The following is a 16,816-nucleotide window of genomic DNA, read 5'->3' as shown; positions in this document are numbered from 1 at the left end:
CTGCAAACTAATAAAAATCGTTTTTGACATAGCATTGAGAATAGAACCCAGGTAAGCTGGAGAGATGCGCGGTACTGCTGAGTAGGGAACAGCATTTTATTTCTTCCTACCTGGACTTTTCTTTCCTTGACTAGTATAAATTGCATTATTTTTCTGATTAGGACCAAAACCTGATTATGAAATACTTTAACAAATAGACAAATCCTGCACACTCACATTTATCTGCTTTTCTTCAGGGCCATCAGACATTGGGTTTGAGGTAGGCAATTTTTTGCTACTGTAGTAGCAAAGTCCTAAAAGCACACAGATTCCCTGAACTAGTGCAGTGCCTGTCATCCTGGTGGGCTGCTTGTTTTCAGTTGCTCTGCTTGGCGCTGATCCCAGCCCAGCTCATGCACACTTGTGTTTGTGTACCTGGTATTCTGTGATCACCTCTTCTGTGGGCTTTGGACAGACAGGGAAGAGGAAGAAAAGGTGAATTGAAGGTGGGCCTTCATATTCTGCATGTCTGATGCACTTCTTTTCTCCTCCTGGAGAGCCTTTTATCAGCATCAGTCTCAGGAGCTGTTGGTTGTGAACAGTTTAATTTGGAGATGCATATGTGTATTGTCATCTGGTACAAGGAGTCCCTTCTGGGTTTGAGCAGGTAAAACAAGTGCAAAAATTGGCTAGCTAGACCTTCAGGGCTGCTTTCCTTAATCAAGTGATTTTGCTGAAGTGGTGTTAAAAACTTCAAGGGACTTCCCTGGATTTGATTCACCGTTAAAAGTGCTTGTGATAAAAGCTTCAAGCAGCATAAAAATTGTACATTTTAAGAGAATCTGTTCAAAACCATACACAATTTTTCATAGATCAGTTTTGGCAAGATCAGAAGCTTTTCAAGTTTGTTAACAGCACAGTGTCTGTGTTAATGTAGTCTGTCTGGTGGAGTCAGCAGTGTAAGTGTCAAGACTCCCTTCTTGCTGCTGTGGTTATCAGGATTCTTGTATCAAAATGTTAATTACATGAGGTGACAAGCAGACTGGTGTAGTACTAAATTGAGTTTTGAGAGACCCTTACTATAATAACAAATTTCTCTAGTGACCAGACTTGTACTGCCATCAAACACGCAGGCCAAAAATAAGCAAATATGAAAAATTTAATGACTCTTTTCATATATTTTTAATTTTTTTTTCTATTTAGCTTCTGCTAATGTTGCACTATTTGACTTTGTTTTATTCTGATCAGTGGAAAACCAGAACAACAAAATTTTGAATAAATAAGCCTGCTATGAGGCAAACTGTTTTATTTTTTGTGTCCCATGGAAGCATCCTCAGATAGACTGGGTGCATATGACATGGTGCTGAGTTTGCACAACTGAGTGGTTTTTTCCTTTTTTCCTTTTTTTCCTTTCCTGCTTTTTCAAGCATCTGCTCAGGGGCAAGGTATGACCAACAAGCATGGAAGGAGGCAGTAACTTCTGTAAGCTCCACACAGCCAAAGTCAAATCAAGCTTTATAAGCAAGAGAATCTTTTTTTGAAGTTAAGGTGTAGTTTAGGGAGACGTAATCCTCAGGAATCCTTTAAGGCAGGTGGTTTTCATTTGCAAAAGCAATTATCATTGAGCCAGCCCAAAGACTGGGAATTTCAGAGTAACTTAATGTGTGTCAGCTCTATGAGGAATCGTTACTGTTGTAATGATCTGTAAATGTGAAGATACAGTTGTAGGATTCTGACTATGACTAAATTGTCAAGACAGCTGTATGGTATTTATTGTACTCAGGAAAATGTATCCTTATTATCAAAGCATATTCCATGTAAGCAGCGTAGCCTGTGACAGAAATAGGATTTCTCAGGCTGGTGCCCATCATATTTCTCTTTCAACATTAATTAGTCACGCTGGTATAAAAGATTACCACTTCCTTTCTCAGGAAGTACTTCATAGCCCTACTGTGGTGAGACCTTGGTTTGTCAAGATTTCTAAAGACCAGTTGCTTAAGGAAGCCGAGTGTCCATCTGACCGGCTGCCTTCCTGGTTTGCTTTGTTGTGATGGAAATTTGAAACATGCAGGACTTCGTGTTTGTTATGCTTTTATGAGTGCTTGAACTTTGAAACTTGAGAAATAATACAAATAAAATATGAAGCTGACTACTTGGGAGTACATGTTATTTTTGTGTGAATACTGTCGGCTTTGACATTGCTAACCGCAGGAACTTTTTTTGCTTATTGAATAATCACTTTAAGAGCAGCAGTAATTGTTAACAATTTGACTAATTTAAAATACTCCCAACATAATACTGTCCACCTAAGTCTTTTCTGCCAAGCCCCCAAGTTTTTGAGCAATACATAATCTGTAAAGGATGCCATGTGCAATGTGGAATCTATTAAAACAAACTTCACGTAGCAAAAGGATCGGGGTCTATGAATGCAATGCATCTAAGACAGAGTCATGTGAACAACTTGCTGTGCACTGTGCTGTGGTATTTGACTTGATTTACCCCAAAAGCTTGTACACAGCAACTGAGGGCTTGCATCGCTTCTGTAATTAACTAAAGATACTTATTAGAGGTCAGGCGGTGTGAGGTAATTTTGCATGTTAAAGCAATGTTAAACCTCAATGTTAAAGCATGTGAAACCTCAGGTGGGTGCTGATATGAAGCTGTTCAAGAATATCATTCCACTTCAGACTTGCACCTGAGTTTCACTACAAAGCAAAGGCAAATCCTTCTGTGCTCATCCTGTGGTTTTGCTGTACAGAACAATCCAAGACATGAAGGGTAAAGCATGCAGAGTGGTTTCTCCTTCAGTTGTAAAGACTGTTGCTTAGTAAATCTGTTGTTTGCTGTAGGCTCTCATTAAACTGGTTATGCTCTTTTATTTTTTCCTGGAGCGCTCTTAGGCAAGCACAGCTTACAGTTACACAAACACCTTTCCACAAAAATCTGAACTTGTCTGCTTAAATTAATGACTTGGAGGACTTTGCCAGACTTGTTGCAGTAAATAGAAGTGGAGCAGATGCAAGCCTAGTCAGAGACACGACGTATTCCAAGAGAACATAGTATAAAACTGTCATTATTTTTAGGAGAATAAACTGCCTTACTATTTTTGAGGGCTGTTCCCTGTTACAGCAGAGCATACTTACATAGCTTTAAAGTTGGGTATGAAAGGGGGTTCCTAAATGGGAAAAATACAGAGAAGGCAGCTGACTGTTTTAATTCCCTTGATTTTCAGTCTTTTTTTTTTTCTGGTTGGGGTTTTCTACTGTATTCCTCCCACCAGACTTTAGTACAAGTGACGATAATTCTTCTGTTTCTGTATTTTTGACTTTACTCTTCTATTATTTTTTTTCTGGTGCATATTGGTATCTTTCTGGATTATTTAATATTCTCTTACTTCCTCATACCACTTTCTGCTACTTCCAAGAAAGCCGTGGATGCAGGCAGTGATGAAGAGCCAGAAAAAGAAACTTTGGTTGTTAAGACTTCCAGATGCAGCCTGTAGTTGTCCAGCCTATGTGATTGTGCAAGGCGATTATTATTTTTATTATAAATTTCTTATGGTGATATTTTCATTGCTGAAGTTGCCGCAGATACAGCTGTTCTTGACTTTGAGGTCGGGTTCTTCTTCCCAGCTCGTATGAAATTTATCTGTATTGCAGAAACAACATTTGCCGTAGGCTTTGTAATGCCACTGATGATGTAAGATGTTAAATGAGTTGAAAATGGGTTGTATGCAGTTCATTAATAAAACTTAGGATAGAGGCTGAAAAAAAGAAAGAAAACTGTATTTACAGCTAATGGTATTTTTAGTTGAACTATCATAATTTTTGATTCTTTTGAAACACTTGTATGGCGCTGAAAGCAGATTGGTTTGCAACTGAAGCAGCTTAGTTTGAATGCAGGCTGAGAAGTGTTCTCAGGAATCTCTTCAGAACATCTCTACAAATGTTAGGCCAGTTTTCTCAGTGAAGTAGAGCACATTTCCAAGTATTAACTTATTTTTGTGACTATCAAGACAAAGCCCTTATTTGTCAAGTGCACTTTTTGGCCTTGTTTCTTTCCCTTAATTCTCTAACCAACCAAAGACAAATTACTTGAAAACAGAAGTGGAAATGGGGAGAGTGTTTTTAGAGATCACTTCCTAGCCTGGAAGAAGTTCAGAGATTAGACTTACCAATATTAGTAACTGTAATAATTAAACTTGGAAGCTAAGACTGCATTGCTTCCCCTCCATCCTGTTATCCTAAGAAATAGATATTCATTATCTGCTCAAATAATAGGAAGATGGTTCCTAGTTGTATAGGAGTATTGTATGGGAGTGGGTATTGTCTTACTCTCATTGCTAAACAATTTATCTGATACCAAAGCTGCTGCTGTACTTTATTCATATATAATTTCTGCCTAGCCTTTAGCAGGTTTGTCACCAGTATGTGGAATGATGTCTGAGGTGGCAGTAGTGGGTGGAATTTGCTCTCGTTGAAGGGAAGGCATTGTGAAAAGCCAGAGCCCTGGGCTTGCTAAAGGTCTGAACAGAGCTCCTGAAAGAGCGTTGATTGTGTGTCTGTGCTGGGGCATGAGTTGCTGCCTGATTTTTGGTCACAAGTGGAATGATTCAGTGCTGTGATTATACCCAACAATGTGAAGTGCTCAAAGGGTAGCTTGTCTCGTCTTCAGCAGAAGTTACTTGTTCACTCTGGAAAGAGGCAAAAGGCGTTCTGCATCTGCAAAATCTTTTTGAAAGCTTTTTCTGAACAGGGCATTCATCTCAACTGATGATCTCTGTATTGAGCTCCAAATACTTGTAATCAAAGCTGTACACCTAGTAAGGTGGCAGGAAAGCTGATAATGAGGCCAGGTTCTTAGACGCAGTGGCCAGGAGAAATTATTCAAGTTGCACAGAGGTTTGGGAGATCAAGTTTGAAGCCATCCTATTTCCTAACAACAACAACAACAAAAGTAGCACCTCTCTTCGATATAAAATAAAAACTATCAAAAGACAAGCTTGTTTAAACTTTTGTTTATATCAAATGCAAAGACCCTTATGCCATATGAGTAACAAGGAAAAGAAGCAGTGAGGTCACTGTGTTGGTTGTGTATAAAGATGAGTGGTGTAGCTATTAACACAAGTATCTCTGCAGTTTTTAATAGAAGTATATAAGAAGAAACAGCACGACTTCTCGGAATGCCTATGGAAACTGCCCTGTAAGGGTGGATGGTAAATCAGCTTAAGCTCCCTCCAGATACTTTCAGCCTCAGAAATAATGAACTGGTACAACTTATTCCACTACGTGTAGTGTGAATATATTATCATGTACTGATGATACTCAGAATAATAAACAAAGTTTCTACATTTTAGAAAGGGTGTGAATTATGTATGCAGCAGCAGTTCTACGTAACTCTTAAGTTCATGGGAAGAAAAGAATAATGGGCCTACATTTTCCATGCTTTAAGATGCTGTGTATAATTTAAGAGATTTGAAATCAGGCAACTGGATAAAATGTGATGTGAATTTAAAGAATGTGGTAACACATTTTCCAGAAAGTTATCTTAAAGGAGATTAGTGTTGTAAATTTATTATGGATTTAAAATATACCGCATGGGCAATTTAAGATGGAAAAATTGGGGTATGGTAGAGTAGGTGAACAATTGCTTTATAGTAATGAGCATTGAGCAGCATTCAGAGTCATTGGCTTGGGGAGAGGTTACTGGTGGCTTAAAAACCAAAACAGCTCCGCTCCCAATATTACAAGAACCGTAATCACAGAGTCATTATGGTTGGAAAAGCCCTCCAAGATCATCTGGTCCAACCATCCCCTTGTCACCAGTGTCACCCACTAAACCATGTCCCTAAGCACCACATCCAACCTTTCCTTAAACACCCTCAAGGACAGTGACTTCACCACCTCCCTGGTGTTTTTAATGTTTTTCCAAAATGGAAAATGTGTGAATCAAGTGATACAAAGCATCTTTGAAATATGCTAAACATGAGGAAGCACAGAAACACAATATGATAATGACTTGAGGGCAGGGATAAAACTATTTTGCAAGATCGTGCTGTTAGAATGAGTTAAGCTACAGAATGGCAGAGTAGCTGTTTGCCTCAGTCATCTTTGTTCTCCGCCACTGGGTATTTGTACACATTGGTTATATTTCTTCCCCCTCATTAGCTTTCTGTCCTCCAGACTGAACAGTCCCAACTCGCTAAGCCTCTCTTTGCCTGAAAGATGCTCCAGTCCTTTAATTACTTTAGCAACTCTTGCCTTGCTCCTGTCAGCCCATGTCTGTCTTATGCTGGGGGGCCCAGAACTGGATGCGTTGCTGACACCTGCCCAGCTTGTTCACCAGGACCTCCAGGTCCTCTTCTGCAGAGCTGCTGGTGATAGACTGTCCCATTGTGTAGGTCATTGATGAAAAAGTTCAGCAATACTGACCCCAGCGTCAACACCTGGGCATAAAACCAGTGCCTGGCCTTGAGCTGGACATCACCCAGCAGTGGTTAAGCAAATAGTTTGGAGAGGCCAGGGTGTGAATTTTCTGTGTGCAGCTGCATTCCCAGCAGTAGTCACGTGTGGTGTCTTGTTTTCCCCTTTTCCATTAGGTATAAAGTACTTTCATTTGAGGAGTAGTTAACACAGGTGAATTACCTAGCTACAACTACCTATGTCCATGTGGACAAAAACTCTGCCAAAGCCGGAATCGGTAGCGATTGAGTTGCCAGTTCAATGTCAGTCATGAAAATGTAAACGATCCTGGTGTGCAGCGGATCAGGCATTGCCACTCGGGAGGAAAAAAGGTTTTGTTGTGAAGTGTTGGGAAGCTCTCACCGAAGAGAGCTCTTTTCCCCAGAACAAATGCAGAAACATCTGTTGGATTGGACAGGGGAAATGGAGAGTGCTCCAGTAAGAGATTAAAAGCATCTGTTCTGTTCATCCAGTGTCAGCCTTTAATCAAGCCATGTTGACTCTGTAACATCCCAAGAGGATAGATACCTAAAGAGAAGCTAAGTAACCTAAAGAAACATGGGCAGCAATAGGTATGGATGCTCGTGAAGTTGGGAAAAAAATATGTATTTTGCACTGAAGTCAAATACTATTTAAAAAGCAAAACAAACTTCCAGATCATTGAGTCTCTATGTGATGTAAATGTTCTGAGTGTCTGTATTTCTGCACACATACAAGAAGAACTACAGGCAGGTTTTGCACAAGCGTTGCAGTATTCCTGAAATGAGATGCGAGCACTCAAAAGGAACGGAGGAGGGGCAAACATGTCCAAAATAGTGACTGCACAGCAGTACTGGGTTCTTTGAAAAGCCACCGACTGCTGTGTTTTGTGAAACGTGGGGCATCGCATCTGTTCTCCGTAGTATCCAGCAGCTAGAGGTCTGAATGGCAGAAATGCTTTACTGGCAAAAAGCCATCACAGTTAGCCTGAGGAACTTCTGCAAGGATTCGGAGATAAGCGTTAATAATAGTATGTTAACATTCTTACACTTCTTTTAAAGAGATTTACTCTTGAAATATTAAAAAGTGGTAAGCAGTTGTGTGTGCACATCTGCTAGGACTCAGTGATTGCTGCTGCTTTGAAATAGTTTTTTCAGTGTGTGTTGGGGATGTGCAGTAATAAAGACAATGAGAAACACACCTAGTAGCCAAACTTAAAACCTGCCAAAAGAGTATGGAGTAGTCCCCCTGATTTAAGTTATTTCCCTGTGTATTGTGTGCATTTAAAATGGCCACTCGAGGGCACCTTTGTATCTGGTTCAGCTGCTAACTTCCTGAATGTATCGACCTGGTTTGGTAATTGACTCATTTTTTAGTATCTTGAATCTTCTGAATGATAGCACCATAAATGTCAGGTGTAATGGGAGCTTGTTACAGGTTTCTAAAGCTTTAACTTGAACTCTCTAATAAATCTAGTTAAACAGTCAAATGCAGTACTTCAAGAGAGAGATTTTGGAAAAACTGAAACTAAAAGTTGATGAAAACTTTTGACCTTAATGTCCGTAAGTGTTTGTATGACTGCTGCCTACCACCAGAAATATCTTAGTAAAAGCTTAAGTAAAATCATTCTTAGATTTTGTGCATGTTCTCTGATAACTTCATTTCTTTTAACCTTACTTTTCACTTGAAATAGTCTCTGGTGTGTAGACTGCAGCAAAGCTGTAGGGCCAAACAGCTTGTATTGGTGCCTTCCCATTGAACTACTACCACGGTGTGTGTTCGGATAGTGCTACTAAGAAATCCTATAGACGCTTTTAATGGAGAAAATAGGAAACTGGTAACCCCTTTCTGTGTAAGAAGGACAAGGAACTGGATTAATATTTTGAACTTGTAGGTCCATGCTTTTCTGTTCTTTTTTTCTGAACCAAAGAGCCTCTTAGAGAGCATAGTTGGAAATGAAGTCTTATGGTACCATTACATGTGTACGTATTTTCTTGTTCTGCACTGAATATTCTTGATGTTTTAAAAGACACTGATGAGTTTCATTGCACAAAAGGGTTGTCTTGGCCAATACCAGCTTTCTTAAAAGTACTCCCAAAACAAACACTGGAAAGAGATTCAAGAATTGCTAAAATGAAATGGTTGCAAGTCTTTAAGTCTCAAACTCAATTAAAATTTTATGATCTTAAGAATATAAATGCAGAGCCTTAATAAAGAGCTCCATACTTCACTGTCTCTTTTAGGCACTTCTGAATTCACTTCTCAATCACAAGGCCCCACTATTCTTAGGTTAAAAACTAAAATGAAATATTCAGATGCTAGTTGTCAGTTTGTAATGCATTTTTAATGCATACAGGCATGTCAGTTTTATCCTCTTCCCAGCAGCATGTACGGTTGGTTGTAGGGGTTGCCACTGGTTTTGTCTGGTGGTTTCAAGTGCCAACAATCAACTGTTGCTGACAGCTTTCCAGAGCAGAATGCTAGCATATGCTGTTGGAGTGGAGCAGCGTGTGCTGCTTTACTTGGATTCAGGAAAATGGCTAGAAACAGCTTTTTGGGTTTTGATATAGAAATTCAGATGAATTTTATGTTTTATACTTGTGGCCAAAAGGCTTCGGTCATTTATCTTTAATGGCTTTGGTGACAAACCTCACTCCTACCACCTACTTTCTCAAATGCCTTTCTGTTGCATCTGAATTAAATACAAAGATATTTTCCATTTTCCTGCTGTCTGCCCTTCAGACTTCATAATTGGTATCAGCACTGGCCTGTTTTTCTAGAAACTTTCTTTTTGCTTCCAATGGAGTGTTAGAAGTGAATTAAAACTGACAAATCAGGGAAGTGGTAACAGGATTATTGCTGTGGAATGGTGGTTTTGCAAACCATGTTTTTTTTGGCACTCTACAGAGGGGGATGTCTGCTTGCAAACAACAGTATTTTAGGGACTGGAACGTGCTCTCAGTTGGAGAGCTGATCTTCCCTAGCGATGTTTCTGATCACTCCCACAGAACATTATTAAGAAAGGCTGGTAAATGCCAAACAGAAACCATGTATTACTGTGAGATGGGATCACGTAGTGCTGCTTTCCAATGATCTCAGTCTACTAAAAAGGTTTTAAAATTATTATTAAAAACCATGGTCGGCCTCCTGCGCGGCGATCAGCTATAAATATTCAAGGTGCGTTTGGGGCTTTCCACTAATTAGGGGCAGTGTGAGCAGCACAGCCTGCAGCACTGCGGAGCTGGGTGAGCGACAGGTTTGATGCAGGAGCTGCTCTGAACCTCAGCACTCACGCTGCCGGCCAGCCAGTGGTATCAGCACAACCGTGGAAGTAGGTCACCGAGCAGATGCTTTTTCAGTTGCCATTTGTTAGTCAAATGAGCTTCGTTAGCTTGCCAACAAACTGGGACAGCTTCATGAGCTGCTTTAGCGCTGTAGTGGTTTTTAAAACAAAGATTTGCTGGAACTGTAAGGCAGCAACACACAACTTGTCAGCCGCTGTTCCTCGTCAGCATTACAGTTGTTCAGTGACTTTATGACCATCACTAGTGGTGTGCCAGCAGTGCAGGCAGGGTCTAGAAGCTCTTAATGCTAATTTTGAGAGTGCTCAAACATGCATTTTTGCAATAAAATCATTGGAATAGTGTTGAAGTTGTTTATGGGTGATTTATGCGAACGAGAAGGATTATTTGAAGAGGTTTTTTCTGTACATTATAACATACACATCTGTGGAGTGTGCTGCGGTTTGAGAATAGGAGCACACCACGACCTTGCAAAGTAATAGTCCGGGGACAGTACAAGGTTTTATTGAGATCTCAGAGCATCAGGCAACTTCAGTGATTTGCAAAAATAGTACATGTGGCTGAGTTTGACTTAAATTTTTTGCAAACTGGAAAACAAGTTCTCGATGATTGAGTCTTGTCTCTTTATGCTTGAAGACAGTATCACAGAATCATCTGGGTTGGAAGAGTAGATCAGCTTTTATAATGACTTTGATACTAGTCAAAATTCAGAATCCCAATATAACAAAACGCCCGTACATTGCAGCATTATTACAGTTCTTAGCTGTGTTTGGTGCTCCTTCTGGTATATGGACGTGACACAGGGAAACACCTGATCATCAGCTAGGGGCAAAATAGCTGGCACTGCCGGGGCTGACACTGGCTGCTTTGCTCCAGCTCTCCTTAAGGGTCCTCTGCAGTCAGTGCCACGCTGGGCTGCTTTTAGCTCAGGAGGGGCTTGTTCAGAGCGAGCTGGGAATGGTGCTTGTCCCTCAAGCATCCATTTGTACCAGTGGCAAGTAATTCTCCAGGCTTCTCTTGTACCCTGACAACTCTACAGCGGGCTGCATCCATCTGTCTTTCAATCCTGTTTCATGTTTAGCTTTATCCAGCCACCCAGTCTGACTTGATGTTTTTTTAATTCAGATTTCCTTATCTGGTGCAGCACGGTAGATAACAAATGTAACATGATGCAGTGATGATAGAAACTGTTTGGCAGCTTGAACTCACACCATTATTTCCACTATATAAATTTAATCAGTTCTATACATTGTAAAGTGTTTTCTTTTAAAGATTATATTCAGTCGTACACCTTTTGTATTCCTGCTCAGTCAAGTGTTCGCATATGTCAAGTGTGCTTTGAAGAGTTGGTGTTTAGCCTAAAGTGAATGCAGAGCTGTGTGTCTATAAATGCTTCCTCTGGGCATTTCTCAGCTTGTACATCCTGATCCTATCACAGGACAGACTGCCACTGTTTGTTCCTGTCTAGCTGCTTACAACTTGCATGCCACTTCTCCATTACTTGATTGGCAAAGCTGCAATAATTTCAGGCCTTTGTAGGATTATCGCATCCCAGGTTAGATGATCCCTTAATTTTTGAAGATGAAATACAGATTGAGAAGAGCTGTTATAGAAATAGAAATGTGACACAAGCATCTATAGTGCTGATTTCTCCCAACACCCAAATGCACTTCTGCTCATCTGGTTCTGTGGGGTGAGTAGCTGCTACCTGTGTTCACCTGTGAGAGCAGCTGTCAAATTCTCTAAAATCTGAAGAATTCCAAACAATTTTTTGAAAGCAAAAATTGTATGTTATCTATAGAAACCATACGTAAGATGGTATCACAATTTCACACACTTGCATTTAAGTGAAATGTTGACGAAGAGCACTTTATTAGAGCTCATTGTTCAGTGTATGTACCTACCTATTTTTCTGACACCTTTATTTGGCTGCAGCGTGGTGTAATTGGAATAACCAGATTCCCTGTGTTCCTATAGCAACTGAATGCTACGGTGTAGGACTGCTTTCTTGCAGCAGATGTATCCCTAACTCTTTTGATAACCTGAGGATTTTAAAACAGTAAATTCAAAACAGAGGACTCTGTTCCATGTCTCTGTAGGTTAAATCTGGTTTAAAACTAAACGCTTTAAAAAGCTTTGCTGAAACTACACCACCTTCCAGGTTAAGTATAGTTTGAGTTTGTGAAAAAAAATGTTTATATATACTCTATGAATATCCAGATATATGGGCTATGGCACTGGCAGGATTGTTTGTAGCAAATATGAAGTATGTAGATATAAGATACTTTTATTTAACAACAACAAAAAAGGCACTAAAAGGAAACTGAAAGCTACAGGAAAAAAAACAACTGTCATCTAAATTGGTTGTTTTGATCCAGCATAATGGCCTGCTCTGCAATAGCTTCATTTACTTCTAAGTTTTCCCTGTAGATAGTAGAGATGATCCAAGACATAGCAGAAGTGTCACCTTTATAGCTCTCAGGATCTACTACCTGTTTGGTAAAGGTAATTCTGTTGCATTTTTGTAGTAAGTGTAACGGAAAGATAATGTTTCCATTAAAGTGATCAACTATGCATAAAGAAACAGAATAGGAAGATGTATGGAAATGCATTTAGAGAAATCCCATTTTCTTGAGCAAACTGCATCGGCTGCATATCAAACTTAAACCTTTTGGACCACTCTGCAAGTCTAGCAGTGCTTATAGCAAATTTATGCACTGGGTCCTAGGAAAGAAGCATCAACTAGCAGGTCTGGCATCCTACCTCTAGGATGCTGCTTTGCATTAAGCTGTTTACTCCTCTGGAGTGCTCTTAGAGGACAGTTAATTACAACTTTAATTACTGAATAACTTCCAGAGTTATTTTGCGTTGTTTTTAATAAAATTACTGAGGCAGTGAAAAAGAACAAAGGCACTCTTTCTCCCCCCCTCCTCTGGGGACAGTATGCCTTCATGCTTCAGGACATTAATATTTCAGGAGTCACGTTGGAAAAAATTGAAAAATGGATGAAACCTAATTATTTCTCGTAGGCCTGTGATACGATCATATCCAGGTTCATTTGCTTACATGCTGTTCTAGTGAACCTCATTAGGAGTCACTCGTTCCTACTTGACAGATCTCCTTTAGAAATTGTACTGAGAAAATTTATGAAGTTAAGTGGAAATACTTTATTTCTTACTTTCGCTTTTCCTGTGTTGTATGTTTTTTTTTCTATACTCTCAAAACTATTAAAAAAGAATGAAAATCATGTCTTAGCTGCCTCTGTTCCCCATCCACCCATTTCCCACCTATTCTTGCTTATTTTCCTTCTCATTTCTTTCCTCTATTTTGTACAGATATCCTCTTCTGATACTGCTCAACCTTTGACATCCTCTCCTCTGCAAGCTGCTGCTGAGAAGAGCAAAGCAGAGGTATATTGGGTTTTCTGCTGTAACTCTTGTCAAGTTATCTAATCTGCTCCTTTGCACAAATGTTTGCATTGCTATAGAGTAATTTCAGTGAGCTAACCAGGTAATTTGTATTGTTAGTAATACTTCAGGCATTTAAAGTACTTCTCTCCCCCCTCGCTTCCAGGGCTTGATAAATTAAAAGAACTGATAGAGCGGGACAAAACACATGCATGAGTGATATGTGCTAACATCTGCGTGTCAAAATTCAGATTTTGCTCTGGTTTAGTGTCTCAGAGCTGTGTGGAAAAACTTTTTCATTCCAAGCTAATGAGCTTGAGTGACTTTGTCCTTTCTCCTCAGGAATAGTTCTTGATAACTTCTTAATATTAATTGTTTCAGAACCTAAATGATCAGTGCTATTCCAGCCAGTGACTTCAGTCTCCTTGGAGATGAGGGTCATGGAATTAATTCTGTATTTCTGTTAACTTACGTGGTTTTAATATCCCTTCTAGTTGGGGTATGTGCTCATGTATTAAAGTTATATTTACTGTGTAGAAGGACCTTTGAATTTTCACACATACCCAGGGATGAGATATCATTTGCCTGAACGTCTGGTAAATGTTACGATTCATAACAATAACGAAATGCATATTTTTAAATGTGAATGCTGGGTTCTTTTGTGTACTTCACTCTAAATTGAGACTGTATACAGTATATGAAAAAAGTTATGATCTAAACGTATATCATGCTTTTTTCTTCTAGATAAAGAAAATGTGACCAGATGTTATAAATTATTTTAGTTCAGCTATATTTGACATTCATTAAAATTTAAGTTAGTGTCATGGACAAGACCACAAGCCTTGGGGAATGAGACATGCTCTTAACGTTGTAGCAGGAATCTCAGCTGCCATTCTGTAACTAAACTCACCTTTCATTTCCTAACCTCCTCTCTTGTATTCCAATTTAAAAGTTCTGCTATGTAACTCATATACCGTGTTGTTGGAAATGAATCTGGGGGAAAAATTAATGATTTTTGCTTAGAATTTAGGACCAGTATAAAGACAATTTCACATTATGATCTTGATAGTGTCTTTTGACTAATTTTGCAAGTAATGAAACACTTGAGTTGAAGTTCTGGCATGGATACAGCCTCTGAGAAATGCTTTTATTTAGTCTGAATTCATTTTTATCTAACGGAGCTGAAGCAGAAAGCTTGCATATTGGACTTGTGAAGTGTGAAGATGAAGTTATGGGTTTTTAAGTCCTCAGTGAAAATGTGTTTAGCAAAAATAAAGTCTCTGGGAATTGAGAGAAGTCCTGTGGGCTTTGTGAGGTGTGGAGGTGGAAACACGGGTGTACAGTTTGACTTCACATCTTCACTATGAAGAACGCAGGAGTTTTATAAAGGCCATGAGAGGCATTTCTTATTTATATTTGGTCACCTTTATGGAGTGTTTGCTACATGAAGCATAATGCAAGCTCTCTTCTTTCCTGAAGTCTGAAAAATTAAAATTTTCTGATACTTCTCCCTCTGAAAGTGAAATTTCTCTAACAAAATATATTTTAAAAAATGTTAAAGTCAAACTGGAAATCAGGACATCTTGAAGAAGATCATATATAAAAAAAATACTCTTCTTTCACTTGACATATTGTAGTAAACTTATTGTACTCTATTTGAAAAGTAAGTACTGCTATGGTACTTCCAACAACCTTTTCTAAGAGAAGAAGAACAAATAGCATCTAAGACATAAAAGAGCTTCCATAAGGGAGGAGATTAAGTGTACTTAAATTATTCAACTTGAGAAAGCAGCGAGGAAAGGGATAAAAAACTTTTGGAAAAAGAAATCTCTCTTACTCCAACAGTGTATTTGTGCCCTATACATTATTGCGGTCGCAGGATTTGGGGAGTGTTTAGAATGCAAGTTGGTGCTGGAATCAGTAATGCAGTAATGAAGGGAAGATTAAGCTTCGTTTGAAAGGCCTGGCTGTGCATTTGCAATCTTACTTCAATAAACCTGCAAATCTCGGGTTATTATGATGGTTTCAACATAAAACCCTGCTCTCAATACTTGTCCCGATAAGCTTTCTCTTCTATACCTGACACTGCCACAGGTGAGGTGCAGTGTTGGCTGGTCCCCTGGTTTGGACTGCATTTTGTGTTCCTAATAGTTCATGTTGCTTGACTGACAGCTGCCTGTGCTTCAAGTTGGTTTATGTGGTAGTCTCACTTTTCAGGGTCAGAGATTAAGTTAATACAAGATTAAATAATACACAGGGGTTACTTGGGTCTTGAGAAACCTCTGTTGAATAACCTCAATCCATCTGGTAAATACAGCGAAGCTTTTGAAAGCATTACTTGAAGCTGTGAAGAAAGAGTGTTCTTTGAGTTCCTTAAAACAAAAATCCTGGTATCAGAGCTGTTTTATAGGGAACACCACTGGTGAATGCCAACCAGATTCACTGCAGTGAATGCAATAGTTTGAAGGCTGCATTACGCTTGAAAGTTCCCTGGTAAAATCCTTGATCTGAGCCCTGGGGAGGCAGCAAACTGCTCCGTGAAGAGGGTCCGGCCTGCAGATGGGAGCCTCCAGTCCCTTGAGGATGGAGTCGTCTACAGCTACAACCCGCTGTCATTTCTTCACGGTGCTGGTCTTGGTGCTGCACTTGCTGTGAGGCCTTGGCTGATCTGACCGTGGAGGGGGAGTTTGCATGGATGTCTCTTCTTCCCTCTTTGCACATTCCTCATCTGCCACTCTCAGAGCCTTGCACCTCTTTGGTAGTGGAAACCGAGCAGGCAGACAGCTCCTCTTCCAGTTCCATGTGGTAACTTGCTTCCACTCTTTCATGTCCCTCAAGGTGCTGCCTTGCTCCTGATGCAGATCAGATGCCAGGTTGGCACGTGCATACCTGAGAAAGCAGAGCATGGCTCCATTCATCTATCACCTTTTCAGATTCCCAGGTGCTTCCCAGTCTCCCCAGCTCTTCCTGAAGCTTGGCCACCAGGCAGGGCAATCCATCTGCCCAAGCACACCTCCTGTGTGCCCTCACCCTCCACCTCAGGGAGCGGCGCCAGGCCCTCCCCACAGCCCCAGAGCTGGGTGGTCAACACACGGCGACTGCTGCCACCACCATTAGAAGTGACGGTGTCCTGCTGTTTTGAACCAAGATTGCAAGATTTATAAAAATCTGCTTACTTGTACCTTTTGATAATTTTTTTCCATATTTCTGAAGCAGAAATTCAAGGCAGACTCTGATTTATGAAATTATGGATGATGCAAGGAAAGTAAAAAAAAAAAAAAAAAAAAAAAAAAAAAGGATTTTTTGGTAGTACTATTTGAACAAAAGATACTTCTGGAATCAGAACAGATAAAAGCATAGCCTCTGTATTTGAAAGGGACTAGCTGAAGATTTTTCTGTATTCAGTATGTTTGCGAATGTATTGTTATTGAGTACTAGCAAAATGCTTTTATTCATTTTTCAGAAGGAAAAAGAAAAGAAGAAAGAAGAGAAAAAGAGAGAGAAAGAATCAGAAAAAACATCAAAACAAGTAGCAGTTGAAAAGGTAAGAATATTTTTCCCAGTTCCTTAAAAATTACACATAGTGTTAGACATGTGAGGACTTGAAAAAATGAAATTTTTAGTTGCAGAGGAAATAATGTATATACACATGCGCACACATGAATAGATACCTCGATAACCACATGAA

General features: G+C 39.6%; 1 protein-coding gene across 4 annotated transcripts in view; it reads left to right on the top strand.

Moving 5' to 3' along the window:
- The window catches only part of SMAP1 (small ArfGAP 1), an 82,861-nt gene that overhangs the window by 23,029 nt on the left and 43,016 nt on the right, over positions 1-16,816 (top strand). For 2 of the 4 annotated variants that reach the window (XM_068678232.1, XM_068678233.1), the window contains exons 5-6: positions 13,057-13,131; positions 16,592-16,672. In XM_068678232.1, the coding sequence (XP_068534333.1) occupies positions 13,057-13,131; positions 16,592-16,672 (156 nt within the window). The remainder of the gene's footprint in view (positions 1-13,056; positions 13,132-16,591; positions 16,673-16,816) is intronic. The other 2 variants (XM_068678234.1, XM_068678235.1) reach the window with 1 other exon arrangement.

The sequence above is a fragment of the Anas acuta genome, chromosome 3 (genome assembly GCF_963932015.1).
Source record: "Anas acuta chromosome 3, bAnaAcu1.1, whole genome shotgun sequence".
Lineage (NCBI taxonomy): Eukaryota > Metazoa > Chordata > Aves > Anseriformes > Anatidae > Anas > Anas acuta.
This window is presented reverse-complemented; position numbering and strand designations above follow the sequence as displayed.